General features: G+C 43.8%; 1 protein-coding gene across 1 annotated transcript in view; it reads right to left on the reverse strand.

The window, feature by feature from the left end:
• The window catches only part of SNX25 (sorting nexin 25), a 143702-nt gene that overhangs the window by 51701 nt on the left and 75007 nt on the right, over nucleotides 1–16994 (reverse strand). Inside the window, 1 exon segment of the mRNA XM_010377950.2 lies at nucleotides 98–279. Within this exon segment, the coding sequence (XP_010376252.2) occupies nucleotides 98–279 (182 nt within the window).

Genomic DNA, 16994 nt, shown 5'->3' on the forward strand with positions numbered 1-16994 from the left:
AAGTTCAATATTAAAAAGGTGAAGGTCTTTATATGTAGTTTTATCAGCATTTATAATAAACTTGGTAGGGTCAAAACAAGAAACTGTAAAGTTCTACCTTCTGGTTTTGAGGCCCTTCCCCCTCATCCAGGGCCCCATCCTCTTGCTGGTCATAGGCAGGGCCTCCCAGGATTCGGATTCTCTTCTCACACTGCTTCTTTGCCACAGTCAGTTGGTTGATGTACCTCTTCATGTTCCTGGCCCTCAGGAGATCAGCTTTCATTGCCGCAGTTTCTTTACCTTGAATAGGAGTGAGGAACAGTACCTGGTCAGAGGACAAGGCATGAAAGGACAGAGCGATTCAGAACTAGATCAGTGTCTGCTGTGGGCATTCTGAACCAAGTGGATACTAAACAAAATAACAGAACAGAATCCACAATAAATACATACACATACTCCCAAATACAAATGCTAATCATTTCTAAATATAATTTCCAAATATACCACTGACAAATCTTACCCAAGGGTAAAACGTTTTTTTAAAAAAACCTCGGTACAAATGCACTCACACATCTCTGTGTGGATCCTTTAACATCTTTATACGAATGTGTACGTACAAACACTCATTCATAAGCATGTACTGAGTGCTAATTATGTGTCAAGACACTTGCTAGGCTTTTGAGATTGAAGACCAATTGTTGGCCCTCATGGACCTTTTAGAGTCTAGCAAGTAAGAAATCCAGAGAGGAATCCAAGCACCTGTAACACAGGCTATGAAGAAAATATGCAGATACCATGAACTGTTTAACAGAAGATTCTAACTCAGGTTTCTTTGAGGAAATTATATTTAAACAAACATGAATAATGAGTAGAGTATGGCAGACAGAAAGAATAGCGAGTGTGAAAGTGAGAAACAGGCAGGAAAGAGAACAGAGCTTTCAAGGAACTGAAAGAAGGCCGTTAGAGCAGGTGCAAAAGGAGCCAGAAGATCCAAAATAATTCTGATGCTGGCAGGAGCCACGAGGTGCACAGCCTTTCAGGCCAGAGAAAGGACTTTGATCTCTAGACCAAGAGTACTGAGAGGCTTTAATGGGTTTTAAGCAGGAGTGTGCCATAAATGGATTTGTATCTTTAATGATTGCATAGGAAGCAGGATAAAAGATAGGCTGGAAGAAGGAAGACTGCTAGGAGGAGGACAAGCTGGAAGACCACTGCAGTCCAAATGAGGAGGGAGATAATGATGGCCTACACCTGGGTTACGGCAGGCCAGTAGGGAGGACAAGAGGATGTCAGGACCCAGTGACTGGCTGGGCAGGGTAGAGGGCAGGTTGCTGAGGAATTAAAAGGTATCAAATATGGCTCCTAGGTTTCCAACATGAGCAGCCAGGGGGATGGTGGGGCCAATTACTAAGCTAGAAACACTGGAGAAAAAGGTTTGTGGAAGATGCTAACGCAACTCTGGACAATGTGGCAGGTGATATTTTCCAAAAACGCCTGCAATGCCTTCCATCTCACATGCTCTTCTTACAATGTCCCTCTGACAATCTCCCTCTGACAAGTAGAATATATGTTTCCTTTTGTTGAATCTGGTTGGGGTCATGATTATGATGGAAGGGATGCTATGACTTCCAAGACTAGATCATAAAAGACGAAGGACTTGGAGCTCTGGGTCACTATGTGTGGCTCACCTGTCCTGAGGCTTCTATGCTTTGAGAAAGCCTCAACCATCAGTCCTTGGAGAGATCTATATGGAGAGGAACCAGGGCTCCCTGGACCACAGCTCTAGCTGAGATCTCAAGCTCATATTCAGAACCAATGAGGCACTGTGTGAGTACACTATCCTGAAAGTAAACTGTCCCACCCCAGTCAAGTCACTCCAGCTGACGTCACGTGATACAGTCATTACTTCCAAACCCTGCCCAGATTGCAGCTTCATGAGCAAAATAAGTGACTGGTGTTAAAGACACTATATTTTAGGGTAGTTTGTTACACAGTAAAAGACAACCAAACAGGCAAAATGAGTCTGCGGGCTTCTGAGCTACCTAAGTGGAGAGAGAAGGTCTAGAGTTCAGAAACATTCAGCTTTGGGACAGTAAATGACATCACGGGAATGTGTGAGACAACCCAGGAGGAAACAAATAATCCTAGACACAACTGAGATACACCTTACCCTTAAGAGTAACGGGAAAGAGAAGCTGACAAGGGAGATCGTAAATATATCCTCATAAAAGTAGGTGTTTATCTCTTTATACACTGCTATATCCCCAGCACCTACAACAGTGCCTGGCAGCACAGGAGATACTCATTAATCAGGAGTTGAATGGATCAATGAACTCTCAAATGCTACATTTCGCTAATATGTATCAGGTACTGTGTTCTTTCTAGAATTTGGGGCTGAGGAGGAAAGAAAGAGGGTGAGCATCCTCAACTCCTACTCTTCAAGGACTCCCATCTGGCTTCTAACCCTCCCTCCACCAAATCTGCTGTTGCCAAGATCACTAGGGACCCCCAGGTCAAATCCAGTGGAGAGCTTTCAAAAGAGTCTGCAATTGGAGTTAGGTTAGAATCCTGGCTCTGTTACTTACAAGTTATGCCACCTCAAGCAAATATTTTTAAAAATTTAAAACCAGTAACAAGGGTTTGTTTCCTTAAGTTGACATATCATTTAAAGCAAAAGCAAAATACTCATACAAAATTAATTTGTAAAAAAATGACTAAACATTGGGTATTACACCTTGTGGAGAACAGGCTGGCTGTGTATATACCTAAAGGCAAGGGCTGGGGTGAGGGAAGGATGTTTTTGTTTTAAGTGAGACAGAATTGAGCTGGTTTTAATGCTGATGAGAAGAAATCAGTAAAAAGTAAAGAGAGGTGTGGCCAGGCATGGTGGCTCTCACCTGTAATCCCAGCACTTTGGGAGGCTGAGGCAGCAGGGTCACTTGAGGGCAGGTGCTTGGGACCAGCCTGGGCAAGATAACAAAACCCCATCTCCACAAAAAGTTTTTTAAAAACTTAGCTAGGTGTGGCAGTGCGTGTCTGTAGTCCCAGATACTCAGGAGGCTGAGGAGGGAGGTTCACTTGAGTCCAGGAATTTGAGGCTGCAGTGAGTGATGATCCTGTACTCCAGCTTGAGCAGCAGAGCAAAATAAATAAATAAATAGAAGTTGAGAAAGGTGACAGACAAGGAATGGTATCCAGAAGACAGGTGAAGAGATCAGAGATCAGCTTTGGAGAAAGGCGACCTCCTCCCCTGCAGTAACATGGAAGGCAGAGCAGGTGGACATTGGATATGAGGAAGTTTGCAGACACGGCTAGATGCCAGAGCAGTTCCCTTCATATGGATTTAGTTTTGTGCAAGTAGAGAGCAAGGTCGTCTGTGTGGAGTGAGGGTTTCGGTGAAAGACTGAGTGATCAGAGGCCTGAGGAAAGGGGGCAGTGTGGAATCTCTCATGCAAAGCAGAGGCGCTCAGCAGGACTGCCAGGAATGCTCAGGGCCCAGAGGACCGCTAGAGAAACAGAATGTTTCTCCCTAGGCATGGTAACTACATATCTGGGCAGGTGAAAGCATCCTCTCTGGAGGTGAGTCAGCACACACCTCACCTAGATTTGAAACTACCAATGATAAAAGAGCATTTGCGTTTTGTCTCTTGGTTTCCCTGAGAGCAGTCTAAGTAATGGTTCGCACATCCTCCCAGCTGGAGACCTCCATCCGGTTCCCTAGGATGGTCATTACCTCTCTCAAGTCCCACTTAGTCAAATGTGCAAATGCATAACATAGTACTCAGGGAGGCTGCACAAATTAGCTGAAAAAACTTAAGATACAGTACCATAAAACAGTTTTTTTTTTTTTTTTTTTTTTTGAGACGGAGTCTCGCTCTGTCGCCCAGGCTGGAGTGCAGTGGCCAGATCTCAGCTCACTGCAAGCTCTGTCTCCCAGGTTCACGCCATTCTCCTGCCTCAGCCTCCCGAACAGCTGGGACTACAGGTGCCCACCACCTCGCCCGGCTAGTTTTTTGTATTTTTTAGTAGAGACGGGGTTTCACCGTGTTCGCCAGGATGGTCTCGATCTCCTGACCTCGTGATCCGCCCGTCTCGGCCTCCCAAAGTGCTGGGATTACAGGCTTGAGCCACTGCGCCCGGCCACCATAAAACAGTTTTATCAGAAGCAGCTTTTCTTGTACTGAACACAAAGGGCCACAGGCAGGCCTCAGGTCAATACATGGCCTTGTTCAAGATGATCTGTCAGGTATTATCAGACATCTTTTCATCCACTTTTCATTTACTTCAATAATGGTTTCTAAACTTGTGTTATGCTTGGCCAACAGACAGGACCTGCCTAAATACTCACTAATTTAGCATTTATCTCAACAGGAAAAAAATAGCATTTCAGAGACTCCTTTGTGGGAGGAAGAAGGTAAATGTAGTTTGCCCCAAAATTAGTCTATTGCAAAGTAAGTTGTTTTGTGGGTGTATCCAAGGAAATACGTGCTTGGAAGACCTAATTTTTCAAGAAAACTTTTACTTTTTAAACATATACCCTTAAACTTCATAGTTTGTGTATAATGTTTAAGTTACTCTAAAAATTCCGGGGCTCAAGTTGCCTCTTATTTATAAAACAAACCTAGACCTCAATTTTAATTTGGGGTTAAAACATGTTAATAAAGAGAGAGAGAGAAAGAGATACAGGAGGAAACTGACACCCATTTATCAACCTCTACGTTCTTTTTACCCAAAGCTTAAAAAGCCTTTCTAAAAGGACAAAACCTAGAAGAAAATTCCAAAGACAAGTAAGAAAGAGAATAACCTTTCCCTAAAACCCAGCTGCAAGGCTGGGAAGAATGTTCTGGCGCTCCGCTTGAATGTGGCTTGCTCACGTGAATGTGCTCTGTTTGCTGATGGGCAACACAATGCCATTGTCTCATCACAAAGCTTGTTGCTAACAAATGCAACAGCAGCTTGTTGCTTAGACGGTTCTGTTAATTTGTGCCACATTCAGAGCTAAAGGACTAACGTGGAGCTCATGCATCCCGTGCTGCTGGCATGCAAAAATCCTTGTAAATCCAGTGATGCCGATGAATACATTTCTTTGTGGCCTTAAAACCCATTCATCCAAGAAATATTCACGTCAAGAAAAGTACAGGCGAGCGGGTGTGTGACAACACCCCGTGACCCAGCTCACGCCAGTGTTATGTGGCTGTCTCTCTACAGAGTCTTAAGTAGTAATACTGTGCATTGTTAGAAACTGGGTTAATCACACAACATTTAATCTAGCTTGAAAAAGAAGTGGCCAGTGAAACACCGGATGGCAGTGGGTCTTTAAACTGGTGCCAAGATGAACACACACATGATGTTAGGTTGGTGCAAAAGCAATCACGGGTTTCGCCATTACTTTTAATGGCAAAAAGCGCAATTACTTTTGCACTAACCTGTAATATTCCAAAGCAATTAGTTCAAACATTTACTGTTTTTCCTTCTAGATAGTCTAGGTTCTACCGAGATCAGAGCAGAAGGAAATGGGTGAATTCGGGTTCATTTAATGAAAAAGACATTTAGATTAGACATTAGGTAAACTCTTTTGGCTACAAAGACATTACAACAGACTTATGAATAACATCACAGAAATGCTTTTCACTACAAATCCCCTGCCCATGATATAATTCTTCCTTAAGCAAGTGAAGTGGCTTGCAGTAAAACAAAAACACCAATATCTCACAACTGTTAGATGTGATTTCTAATAAGGCAGCAGACAGCAAAGGAACTTAAAGTGCAAACTGATGACTCTAGAAATAGTACAACTGGATTAAAATGGCACCACTGTGGTTTTCAGGTATCAAAAAAGAAAAACAACAACAGTAGAATATTTTCCTTCCCTCATAACATGCTATCATGTTCCAGGGCATATCATAATGGCAGCACCCTCAGCAGACTCACTGAGGGATTTAACAGATAATACAGGGCAGGGTTTCTCAACCCTGGCACTACTGACATTTTGGGCAGGATAGTTCTTAGCTGTGGGGGGCTATCCTGTGTATTGCAGGATGTTTAACAGCATCCCTGGCCCCTACCACTAGATGCCAGTAGCATCCCTTGCCCCAGAGATGACAACCAAAAATGTCCCCAGACTACTGTCATATGTCCCCTGGGGAACAAAACTGCCACCTCCTACCCTCCACCTGGCCCCACTTAGTAGTGCTAATACAGAGGTACAGCCTGCTGCTCTAACAAGGAGGTTAGAGCAAACAGAGGACGAGGCTGCACCCTCCTTCCCCTTCCCTCACTCCTCAACATGGGCTCTCTTCTCTCCTCTGCCCAGGATGCTCAGATCTGCCCATGAAATGCAGACAATCGAGGTATGGAATAGAGACTTCCTCCCTAGCAAATGTTGGTTCTCCAATCCTCAACTGTATGTGCACTGACAGATTAACCAGCTTTTGAGTCTTTCTTGTACATTCAAATAATAGTTTTAGGCTGGATGTGGTGGCTCATGCCTGTAATACCAGCACTGTGCAGGGCTGAAGTGGGAGGATGGCTTGAGGACAGGAGTTTAAAACCTGCCTGGGCAACACAGCAAGACTCTGTCTCTCTAAAAAAAAAAAATTAGGCCAGATGTGGTGGCTCATGCCTGTAATCCCAGCACTTCGGGAGGCCGAGGCGGGCAGATCACCTGAGGTCGGGTGTTGGAGACCAGTCTGACCAACATGGAGAAACCCCATCTCTACTAAAAATACAAAATTAGCCAGGCGTGGTGGCACATGCCTGTATTTCCAGCTACTCAGGAGGCTGAGGTGGGAGAATAGCTTGAACCTGGGAAGCGGAGGTTGCGGTGAGCCGAGATCGCGCCATTGCACTACAGTCTGGGCGACAACAGCAAAATTCCATCTCAAAAAAAAAAAAAAGTTTAAAAATTAGCTAGGCACCTGTAGTCCTAGCTACTCAGGAGGCTGAGGCAGAAGGATCACTTGAGCCCAGGAGGTTGAGGCTGCAGTGAGCCGTGATCACTAAAGCCAGGAGTTTGAAGTCACAGTGAGCTATGATCACGTCTCTATGTTCCAGCCTGGGCAACGGAGTGAGACTATGTCTCTCAAATATAAATAAGTAAATAGAGGTTTTACTAAATCCTCTTGACAGAAGGGTTCAAGAAACAGGTATATATTTACTTAGGGACTAGTCAAGATTCGAAGTGAGAAATGGTACTTGACCTTTTAACACAAAACTGGCAGCAATTCTCAGTAGTTACCAATCACCACAAACTTCTTCAAAATTATCTAGAAATCACCTCAATAGTTGCTAAGGAACTCAAAAAATATTTGCCTTACTTTTCAACCTGAGGCTGGTATGTCCTTTTTTGAAGGAACAAATGGGCTTCTTTTATCACACTGAGACCCTGAGATTCCATAGTCTAATGTGTCACTCCACTTCAGTGGACAGTATATTTGAGGAATAGCAGAAATCGCACAGGAGTTGATGGCGGAACCACTCACTTTATGATGGAGACGAGTACAGAGACGTACGGACTTTGTGCAGCCCGACCAGGGTGTGCCCACTGTGTGCCCTGGCTTGCCTTCCTTTAATGTCTCGGTGCTGGAACTCCTAGCACTCCCGTTGGTTTAAGGCTCTCCAACAGGCTTGCAATATGTTTTTAAAGGAATAATATAGCAATTAAATCCACATATAAAATTGCAAGCAGAACCCTGTTCCCAAATCGGCACTGTGAGTTGAGCAGATTTGGGAACTCAGATCTGACCCCGTACAATGTTTGTTGTGGGCAGGAGCCCAGGACGAAACTCAGGAGACTTGGGCTCAAGTTCTGGATTTGTGTCGGATTAGTGTGTGACTAACTAGTTCTATTCAAACCAGGTAAGTTGTTTAACATCCCTGGACGTCAGCTTTATTTGTATAAAATGCAGGTGTTAGAGTCTATGAGGACTGAAGTTCTCCTGGGGGAGAGAGGGCGAGTAGAGTTGGTTATAAACTCATGAGACTACAGCGAGCGCAACGGAAGTGCCCGAGCCCGTAGTCCTTCAGGCAGGGAATGGGTGAGGGCCAGGTGGTGACAGTGGGGAAGGGACGGCAGGCACTGGAGGTAGTGCTGGAGGTTCAAGGACTGGGCAGGGAGGAACCCTTGCAAGAGCCCTTGGGGCAATGGCAGGGAAACAGCCTGAGAACTGGTCGTAGTCCACTCAGTCGGCTCGAACAGAACACCACAGACTGCGTGGCATATGAACAACAGACATTTACTCCGCACAGCTCTGGAGGCTGGAAGTCCACGAGAAGGTGCTGGCAGAGTCGGCGTCTCCGCACCACAACCTCACATGGCGGAAGGTGCAAGGCAGTCTCTGATGCCTCTTTCATAAGGGCACGGCAAGGAAAAACCAACTCCAACTGCCTTTTTCCTTTGCTCTCACACCACAACAATCAATACCAAAGACTTCTGTGACCAAACGTGTGGAGGTTTTTTCCCCAAACACCAAGCTAGTGCTGGGTGTCCTCTAATTCAATTCCAGTGTTCTCCACTTAAAGACAGTGTCAGATCCCACAGGCAGATGGATCAGTCCACAAGACTGCCCCGCTACAGGACACTAGTTGCAAGTCTAGGCCTCCAGAACTTCTGATCAACCAGCTTCAGGTCAGGGTTCCCACAGGCCCCTCTTTGAGTTTGATTAATTCATTACCACAGCTCACAGAACTCAGGGAAACTCTGACTTGTGTTTACCAGTTTATTATAAAAAGTCTGACGATGTAATCCCAGCACTTTGGGAGGACGAGGCAAGTGGATCATCTGAGGTCCGGAGTTTGAGACTAGTCTAACCAACATGGTGAAACCCTGTCTCTACTAAAAAAAAAAAAAAAAAAATTAGCTGGGTGTGGTGATGGGCACCTGTAATTCCAGCTACCCGGGATTACAGAAGAATCGTTGGAACCCAGGAGGCCAAGTTTGTAGTGAGCCAAGATCATACTGATGCACTCCAGCCTGGGTGACAGAGCAAGACTCCGTCTCAAAAAATAAAAATAAAAAAGTGTGACTAAGGGCCAGGCATGGTGGCTCACGCCTGTAATCCCAGCACTTTGGAAGGCCGAGGCGGGCAGATCACTTGATGTCAGGAGTTCGAGACCAGTCTGGGCAACATGGTGAAACCCTGTCTCTACTAAAAATACAAAAATTAGCCAAGTGTGGTGGTACATGCCTGTGGTTCCAGCTACTCAGGAGTCTGAGGCACAAGAATCACTTGAACCCAGGAGGAGGCTGCAGTGAGCCTACATCGTGCCACTGCACTCCAGCCTGGGCAACAGAGAGAGGCTCTGTCTCAAAAAAGAAAAAAAAGTAATAAAAAGTCTGACTAAGGATATAGATAAAGAGACGCACAATGCAGGTGCCTGTAATCCCAGCTACTCAGCAGAATAGGGCAGGAGAATCACTGGAACCTGGGAGGCAGAGGTTGTTGCAGTGAGCCGAGATTGCACCACTGCACTCCAGCCTGGGCAACAGAGAGAGATCTGTTTCAAAAAAAAAAAAAAAAAAAAAAAAAAAGGTTGACTAAGGATACAGATGAAGAGATGCACAAGGCAAGGTATGGGGGAAGGGGTGCAGAGCTTCCATGACCTCGCTGGGTGTGTCACCCTCCAGGAACCTCCTTGAACACGGTCATTAGGCCTTTTATGGAGGCTTCGGTGGATAGGCAGGACTGAAGACAACTGTGTTGAAATGTGATTGGACAGAAGGAGTGTGATCTAATACTAACAGACTGAGGGGGACACCCAGCAAGGCCCACCTGTTTAGATTCTTCTTGGCCTCTTCTGTGTAGCATTTCTTCTTTCGTGGTATGGGGCAGGACCCTCTTTGGAATGAGGGTCTTATGATCCATAACCGGATGACAGTCCTGCCTTGGGCAGGTGAAAGGAGGGTAGGAAAAGGTCAGAGAGAGAGATGTGGTTTCCTGAGGTCTGCTTCTGAGGCCTAAAGTGCCCCAACATTACAATAAAACACTACAACAAGGGCTATGTGAGTTACGAGCCAGGAACCATGGAAGAAAACCTGTGTGTGTGTGTGTGTGTGTGTGTGTGTGTGTGTCACAATAATCATAATACCACAGGCATTAATACCATGCATGAAGGTGAAACCCTCATGATCCAATCACCTCCCAAAAGTCCCACTTTGTAATACCATCATCTTGGTGATTAGGTTTCAACATATGAATTTTGGGGGACACAAATATTCAAACCATAGCAGGATATTCTATGAGTTTAGGTCATTCATAAATGTGGAATAGTTTGTATCACTTCACTGCAATGCTAGAAAATCAGATCACATCAAAACATTAGAAAAGACCCTGAGAAGTCCACAAGAGTCCATAGATTAGCCAGCTCTCTTCTTTCAGGCAGGGAAACCTTTACATTCTAAAATGGACAAAGAAGCTACATAATATCATTAAAAAAAGAATTCCTGGCCGGGCCTAGTGGCTCACACCTGTAATCCCAGCACTTTCGGAGGCTGAGGCGGGTGGATCACTTGAGGTCAGGAGTTTGAGACCAGTTTGGCCAGCAGGGTGAAACCCCATCTCTACTAAAAATACAAAAAAAAAAAAAAAAAATTAGCTGGGCATGGTGGCAGGTGCCTGTAATCCCAGCTACTTGGAAGAATGAGGCAGGGGAAGCGCTGGAACCCTGGAGGCAGAGGTGGCAGTAAGCTGAGATCGTGCCATTGTACTCCAGCCTGGGTGACAGAGGCTCTGTCTCAAAAAAAAAAAAAATTCCTAATGGAAATCATTATGATTCTTATCAGCAAGTAACAGTGTCTATGTGTTTGTGTATGTACACACACATATTCTACATATTCTACAGTTCTAATTGATATATTAAATTGTAAAACTAGTTACACTCTTTAAAAACTTTAATTACACTTGGGTAAGATGTACAATTTTTAAAAGTGAGTAAAAAGGCAAACCCTCCTGATCTGTACCCTGAGTGTATCACTCCCAAGTGTGTACTATTTATACACAGCAGTTTCCAGTGCACTCAAATCGACCTCATGTTCTTTGCTGTAGTAAGCTGAATGAACGTGACTCTTGAATCACCGTATATATGCTTGATGACATTTCAGGATTCAGAACAGCAGAGAAGAAAGCTTTAAAGGGAGACGTGCTGGGTTCATTCACATCAAACTGCGGGGGAAATTTGGTTTATGTCCCATAACTACTAGAATTCCTACACTTGGCCAGCTGATTTTAAAAGACCATTTCTCAACTACTCTAGCTGTTCTGTCTAGTTCTAAATAAAAAGCTAGGTAGTTGGGTACTAAAAGACAAATATGAATCTATCAGCGGCTCGGCATCACCTGCAGCAGTCGTTCTCAGTGTGATTCCCGCACAGGCAGCACAAGCATCATCAGGGAACCAGTCCTCAAGGATCTAGAACTAGATGTACCATATGACCCAGGCATCCCACTACTGGGTATATACCCAAAGGATTATAAATTATTCTACTACAAAGACACATGCACACGTATGTTTATTGCGGCACTATTCACAATAGCAAAGACTTGGAATCAACCCAAATGTCCATCTGTGACAGACTGGATTAAGAAAATGTGGCACATAGACACCATGGAATACTATGCAGCCATAAAAAAGGATGAGTTTGCGTCCTTTGTAGGGACATGGATGCAGCTGGAAACCATCATTCTTAGCAAACTATCACAAGAACAGAAAACCAAACACCGCATGTTCTCACTCATAGGTGGGAACTGAACAATGAGATCACTTGGACTCGGGAAGGGGAACATCACACACCGGGGCCTATCATGGGGAGGGGGGAGGGGGAGGGATTGCATTGGGGAGTTATGCATGATATAAATGATGAACTGATGGGTGCTGACGAGTTGATGGGTGCAGCACCCCAACATGGCACAAGTATACATATGTAACAAACCTGCACGTTATGCACATGTACCCTAGAACTTAAAGTATAATTAAAAAATAAATAAATAAAAAATAAAAAAAAAGTAAAAAAAAAAAAAAAAATCCTCAAAGTATTTTCACAATTGCATATCATCTCTTACATCACAATATCAATTGCGATTCAAAAAGACTTGCCAGGCCAGGTGCGGTGGCTCAGATCAATTACAGCACTTTGAGAGGCTGAGGTGGGCAGATCGATTGAGCCCTCGAGTTTGAGATCAGCCTGAGCAATGTGGTGAAACCCCATCTCTACAGAAATACAAAAACGAGCTGGACGCGGTGGTGTGCACCTGTCATCCCAGCTACTCGGGAAGCGATCGCTTGAATCCGGGAGGTCAAGGCTGCAGTGAGCTGTGATTGCACCGCTGCACTTCAGTGTGGGTGACAAAGCCAGACCCTGTCTCCAAAAAAAAGACTCACCAGAAACATCTTTATATGGAACAAAACCATATTTATATTGTGTATTAATATACACTACATTCACAAATAAAGTTCCCATCTCTAGGCTGAATACTAAACATTCCTAGGATCATCCATCTGTTCATTCTTCTTTTAAACTTCCTCAGTTTCCCACTTATAAAAAAGAACGCAACAATAAGGAGAAAGAACATTGGAAACAAAATTACTTACGACTTACTTTTCTCTGGTTCTTTGTCTGATTTTCACTAGATCACATTACCTCCAAGATGCAAAGATCTCCAAAAAAACAACTCAACAATTATATTTTGGGGAGATTTTTTTTTTTTTTTTTTTTTTTTTGAGACGGAGTCTCACTCTGTCGCCCAGGCTGGAGTGCAGTGGCCAGATCTCAGCTCACTGCAAGCTCCGCCTCCCGGGTTTACGCCATTCTCCTGCCTCAGCCTCCCCAGTAGCTGGGACTACAGGCGCCCGCCACCTCGCCCGGCTCGTTTTTTGTATTTTTAGTAGAGACGGGGTTTCACCGTGTTAGCCAGGATGGTCTCGATCTCCTGACCTCGTGATCCACCCGTCTCGGCCTCCCAAAGTGCTGGGATTGCAGGCTTGAGCCACCGCGCCCGGCCGGGGAGATTTTTTAATGCTAAAAATTTACCTTTCTCTAATGACCTGACTTTTATGGGAGGGGGGAAACACATTCTTACTGAAATAAATTAAAGGGAAGGTCAATCTGAGAAACAATGACATAGCTATTTTTAATGCAGCTATCTAGAAGCATTTTATAAATTAGACTTTTATTTGCCAGCCATACCTCAAAACTCCAAAGATCACAGAAATACAAGAATGACGTCCTGTAACATCCAATAAGTTACTCATACTGAGTTAAAAGAAAAAGGACAAGGAGGAATGCTAAATTTGTTCTTATTTTTTCTTTAAAAAAAGTATCTGCACTTAATTTATAACTTTATTATTTAAAATTGAAAGCACCTACATATGAATTTTAATGGGGAGACAACAGATGGTATAATGAGTTAGCAGAAGTCACTTCAGATTGTTAATACATTGTCCTGCTCTAATAATGCAGCAGCATCAGCTTTACTGATACTTGACTTGGAAAGAGCAGAAACAGAAGACTATTAACTACTGTCTCTATAATGGTAACTTCCAAATATTTCTCTTCAGGGTTGTTCTCTCTCCACAGCATGAATCCCAGCTTAGAAATGCCAAATGAGGACTTTCCTATGCCCCTCTTGCCCCAAATCCAAGATGTCCAAGACCAAATCCCTACGTAACCCCTGACTCTTTCAACATCTTCACTGAGAACCCTTTATGATTATCTAGAGCACTCAATCTAAAGATGAAAAAAATTGAGTCCTGGAGAAATAAAATGACTTGTGCAGATTCCATCAGGAAGCTAGCAGCACAAGTGAACTTGAACCAAGGCCCCCAAATTCCTGTGCTAAGGCTTTTTCTTTTATACCCCAAACTTGATCTCATCAACCTGCAGGAATGGGACACATTGACTAGAAGAGATGACCTCGCTGAGCAAAGTGTTTTGAGCTGCATTTATGCGTGCTTGATGCTTACTTCTTTTGATCAAAGTGATTTAGACTAACTGACAGCTGTTCCCTCCTCTGTAAAGTCAGCAGATCGCACTGGCACTATCATTGTCTTGGATCCTTTGTTCCACCTTCCGCGAGTCGCTAAGCATGCTGTTGTCCTTCATGATCTTCCTGATCAATCCCTTCCTTTTCACGAGCATTATCCAGGTCCTAGATTTCAATACCTTATTCCTACTTGGTGCATCAGCCTCCTAGTTGGAATACTCCAAAGATATTTTTTAAAGTCTTCATCATTTATCTATTTTTTCATTTTCTGTTTATAAACAATTGTGTTTTACATTGTTTTTCTAACTCTGTTAGTGCTGCAATCCCTCATGGCAGTATTTTGAAATGTTTTCATTACTATAAAATTATGAATATGGGCCAGGTGCGGTGGCTCACGTCTGTAATCCCAGCACTTTGGGAGGCCAAGGCGGGCGGATCATGAGGTCAGAAGATTGAGACCATCCTGGCTAACACAACGAAACCCCGTCTCTACTAAAAATAAAAAAAAATTAGCCAGGCATAGTGGTGGGCGCCTGTAGTCCCAGCTACCGGGGAGGCTGAGGCAGGAGAATAGTGTGAACCCAGGAGGTGGAGCTTGCAGTGAGCCGAGATCGTGCCACTGCACTCCTGCCTGGGCTACAGAGTGAGACTCTGTCTCAAAAAATAAATACATAAAAATATAATGTAAATATTACATCAAGACATCTTAGCAACATACACTGGAAAATGACCTGCTTTCTGAAAGTGAACTGCTTTCTGTCTATAGATTTGCCTATTCTGGACATTTCATATAAATGAAATCACGCAATATGTGCCCTATTGCTTCTGGTGTCTTTCACTTGGCGTAAGGTTTTCAAAGTTTATTCCTTTTTCTTGTTGAATAATACTCCATTGTCTAGATATACCATATTTTGTTTATGCATTGTTGATGGTGACTTGGTTGTTTCCAATTTTTGTCTATTATAAATTATGCTACTATAAACATTCCAGTTTTTTGTGGAGATACAAATTCATTTCTCTGGGGTACACACCTAGAAGTAGAAATGCTAGGTCACATGGTAATTCTATGTTTAAAATTTTGAGGAACTGCCAAATTGTCTTCTATTTTCCATTTCCAACAGCAATGTGAAAGGTTTCCAATTTCTCCACATCCTCACCAACAGTTCTTATCTCTTTCATTTTAGCTACCCTAGAAGGTATGAAGTGATGTCTTGTGTTAGTTTCAAGTGGGTTATCGCTCTTTTGATTACTTAGTTATAAGAGTTCTTTATATATTATAGATACAACCTCTTTATCAGATACATGATTTGCAAATATTTTTCCTCCATTCTGTGAGCTGTCTTTTCATTTTCTTGATAATGTCCCTTGACAAACGTAAGTTTTTCATTTATTTCTTATTTTTGAGATGGGGTCTGGCTGTGTCACCCAGGCTGGAGTACAGTGGGATGATCACAGCTCATTGTAGCCTTGACCTCCTGGGCTCAAGCAATCCTCCCAGCTCAACCTCCCAAGCAAGTGGGCCTATAGGTGTGTGCCACCACGCCTGGATAATATTTTAAAATTTTTTTGTAGAGACAAGGTCTTTCTGTGTTGCCCAGGCTGGCCTCAAAACTCCTGTCCATGTCCGGGCACGGTGGCTCACGCCTGTAATCCCAGCACTTTGGGAGGTGGAGGTAGGCGGATCACCTGAGGTCAGGAGTTCAAGACCAGCCTGGCCAACATGGTGAAACTCCACCTCCACTACAAATACAAAAAAATTAGCCGGGTATGGTGGTGGGTGCCTGTAATCCCAGCTACTTGGGAGGCTGAGGCAGGAGAATCGCTTGAACCTGGGAGGTAGAGATTGCAGTGAGCCGAGACTGCGTCATTGTACTCCAGCCTGGCTGACAAGAGCGAAACTCTGTCTGAAACAAACTCCTGTCCTCTAGTAGTCCTCCCTCCTTGGTCCCCGCAAAGTGCTGGGATTATAGAAGAGTCACTACACTCAGCCAAGTTTTTCATTTTTAAAGAAGTCCAATTTAGTTTTTTTCCCCTCGTCACTGTGCTTCCCTTCTTTCTTACTAGACCCGCACCATTTGCCAGAGCACTGACTCCATGGAACCTGTCTTTTTCTGGACACGAAGGCATGTGGTGGCTGGAATTACCTATACAGTTCCAGCTAGTCTACTTTTTGCCAAAGCGTTTTTTCCTAACTTTGAACCCTATTATAGTCATAAAAGAGACTAACGTAGAAAAAGCTAAATACTGATACCAGAATTAACCCAAAAGGAGAAAAGGCAGAAATTCTTAACGTGGTCAGAAAGCTTGCTGAAAAGAAATATTTCCAGCATTTTCACACACAAGAAAGGGAACTAAATGCTATACTTGAACTTGCCAGTTATAATGCAGTGGGTTGAATTGTGCTCCCAAAAAGATACGTTGAAGTCCTAACCCCCCCCATACCTACTAAAGCGATCTTATTCGGAAATGGGGTCTTTGCCGATGTGATCAAGTTAAGATAAAGTCATGCTTAATCAGGGCGGGCCCTGATCCAATATGACTAGTGCCCCTTTTAAGGAAACAGAGACGCAAAACCAGAGAAAAATATCACGTGACGACTGAGGCAGGGATTGGAGTGATGTATCTCCAGGCCGGGGAACACCAAGGATTGCCAGCAACATGGAAAGCTAACACAGACACGGAAGACTCCCCCAGCGCGTTCAGAAGCAGCGTGGCCCTGCCAAAGCCTTGGTTTTAGACTTCTTGCTTCCAAAACGGTGAGAGAATACATTTTTGTTGTTTGTGCCAGACAGTTTGTGGTACTTTGCCATGGCAGCTCTAGGAATTGAGACAGAAGAACCTTTTATATATTGTATGATTCTACTTATATGAGGTACATAGACTTGTCAAATTCAGAGAGACAGAAAGTAGAATGGTGGTTGCCATGGGCTGAGGGGAGTGGGGAAGGTGGAGTTATTGTTTAACGGGTATGAAGTTTCAGTTTGGGAAGATGGAAAGTTCTGGAGACGGGTGGTAATGATGGCTACAGAACAGTATGAAA

Source organism: Rhinopithecus roxellana, chromosome 2, assembly GCF_007565055.1.
Source record: "Rhinopithecus roxellana isolate Shanxi Qingling chromosome 2, ASM756505v1, whole genome shotgun sequence".
NCBI lineage: Eukaryota > Metazoa > Chordata > Mammalia > Primates > Cercopithecidae > Rhinopithecus > Rhinopithecus roxellana.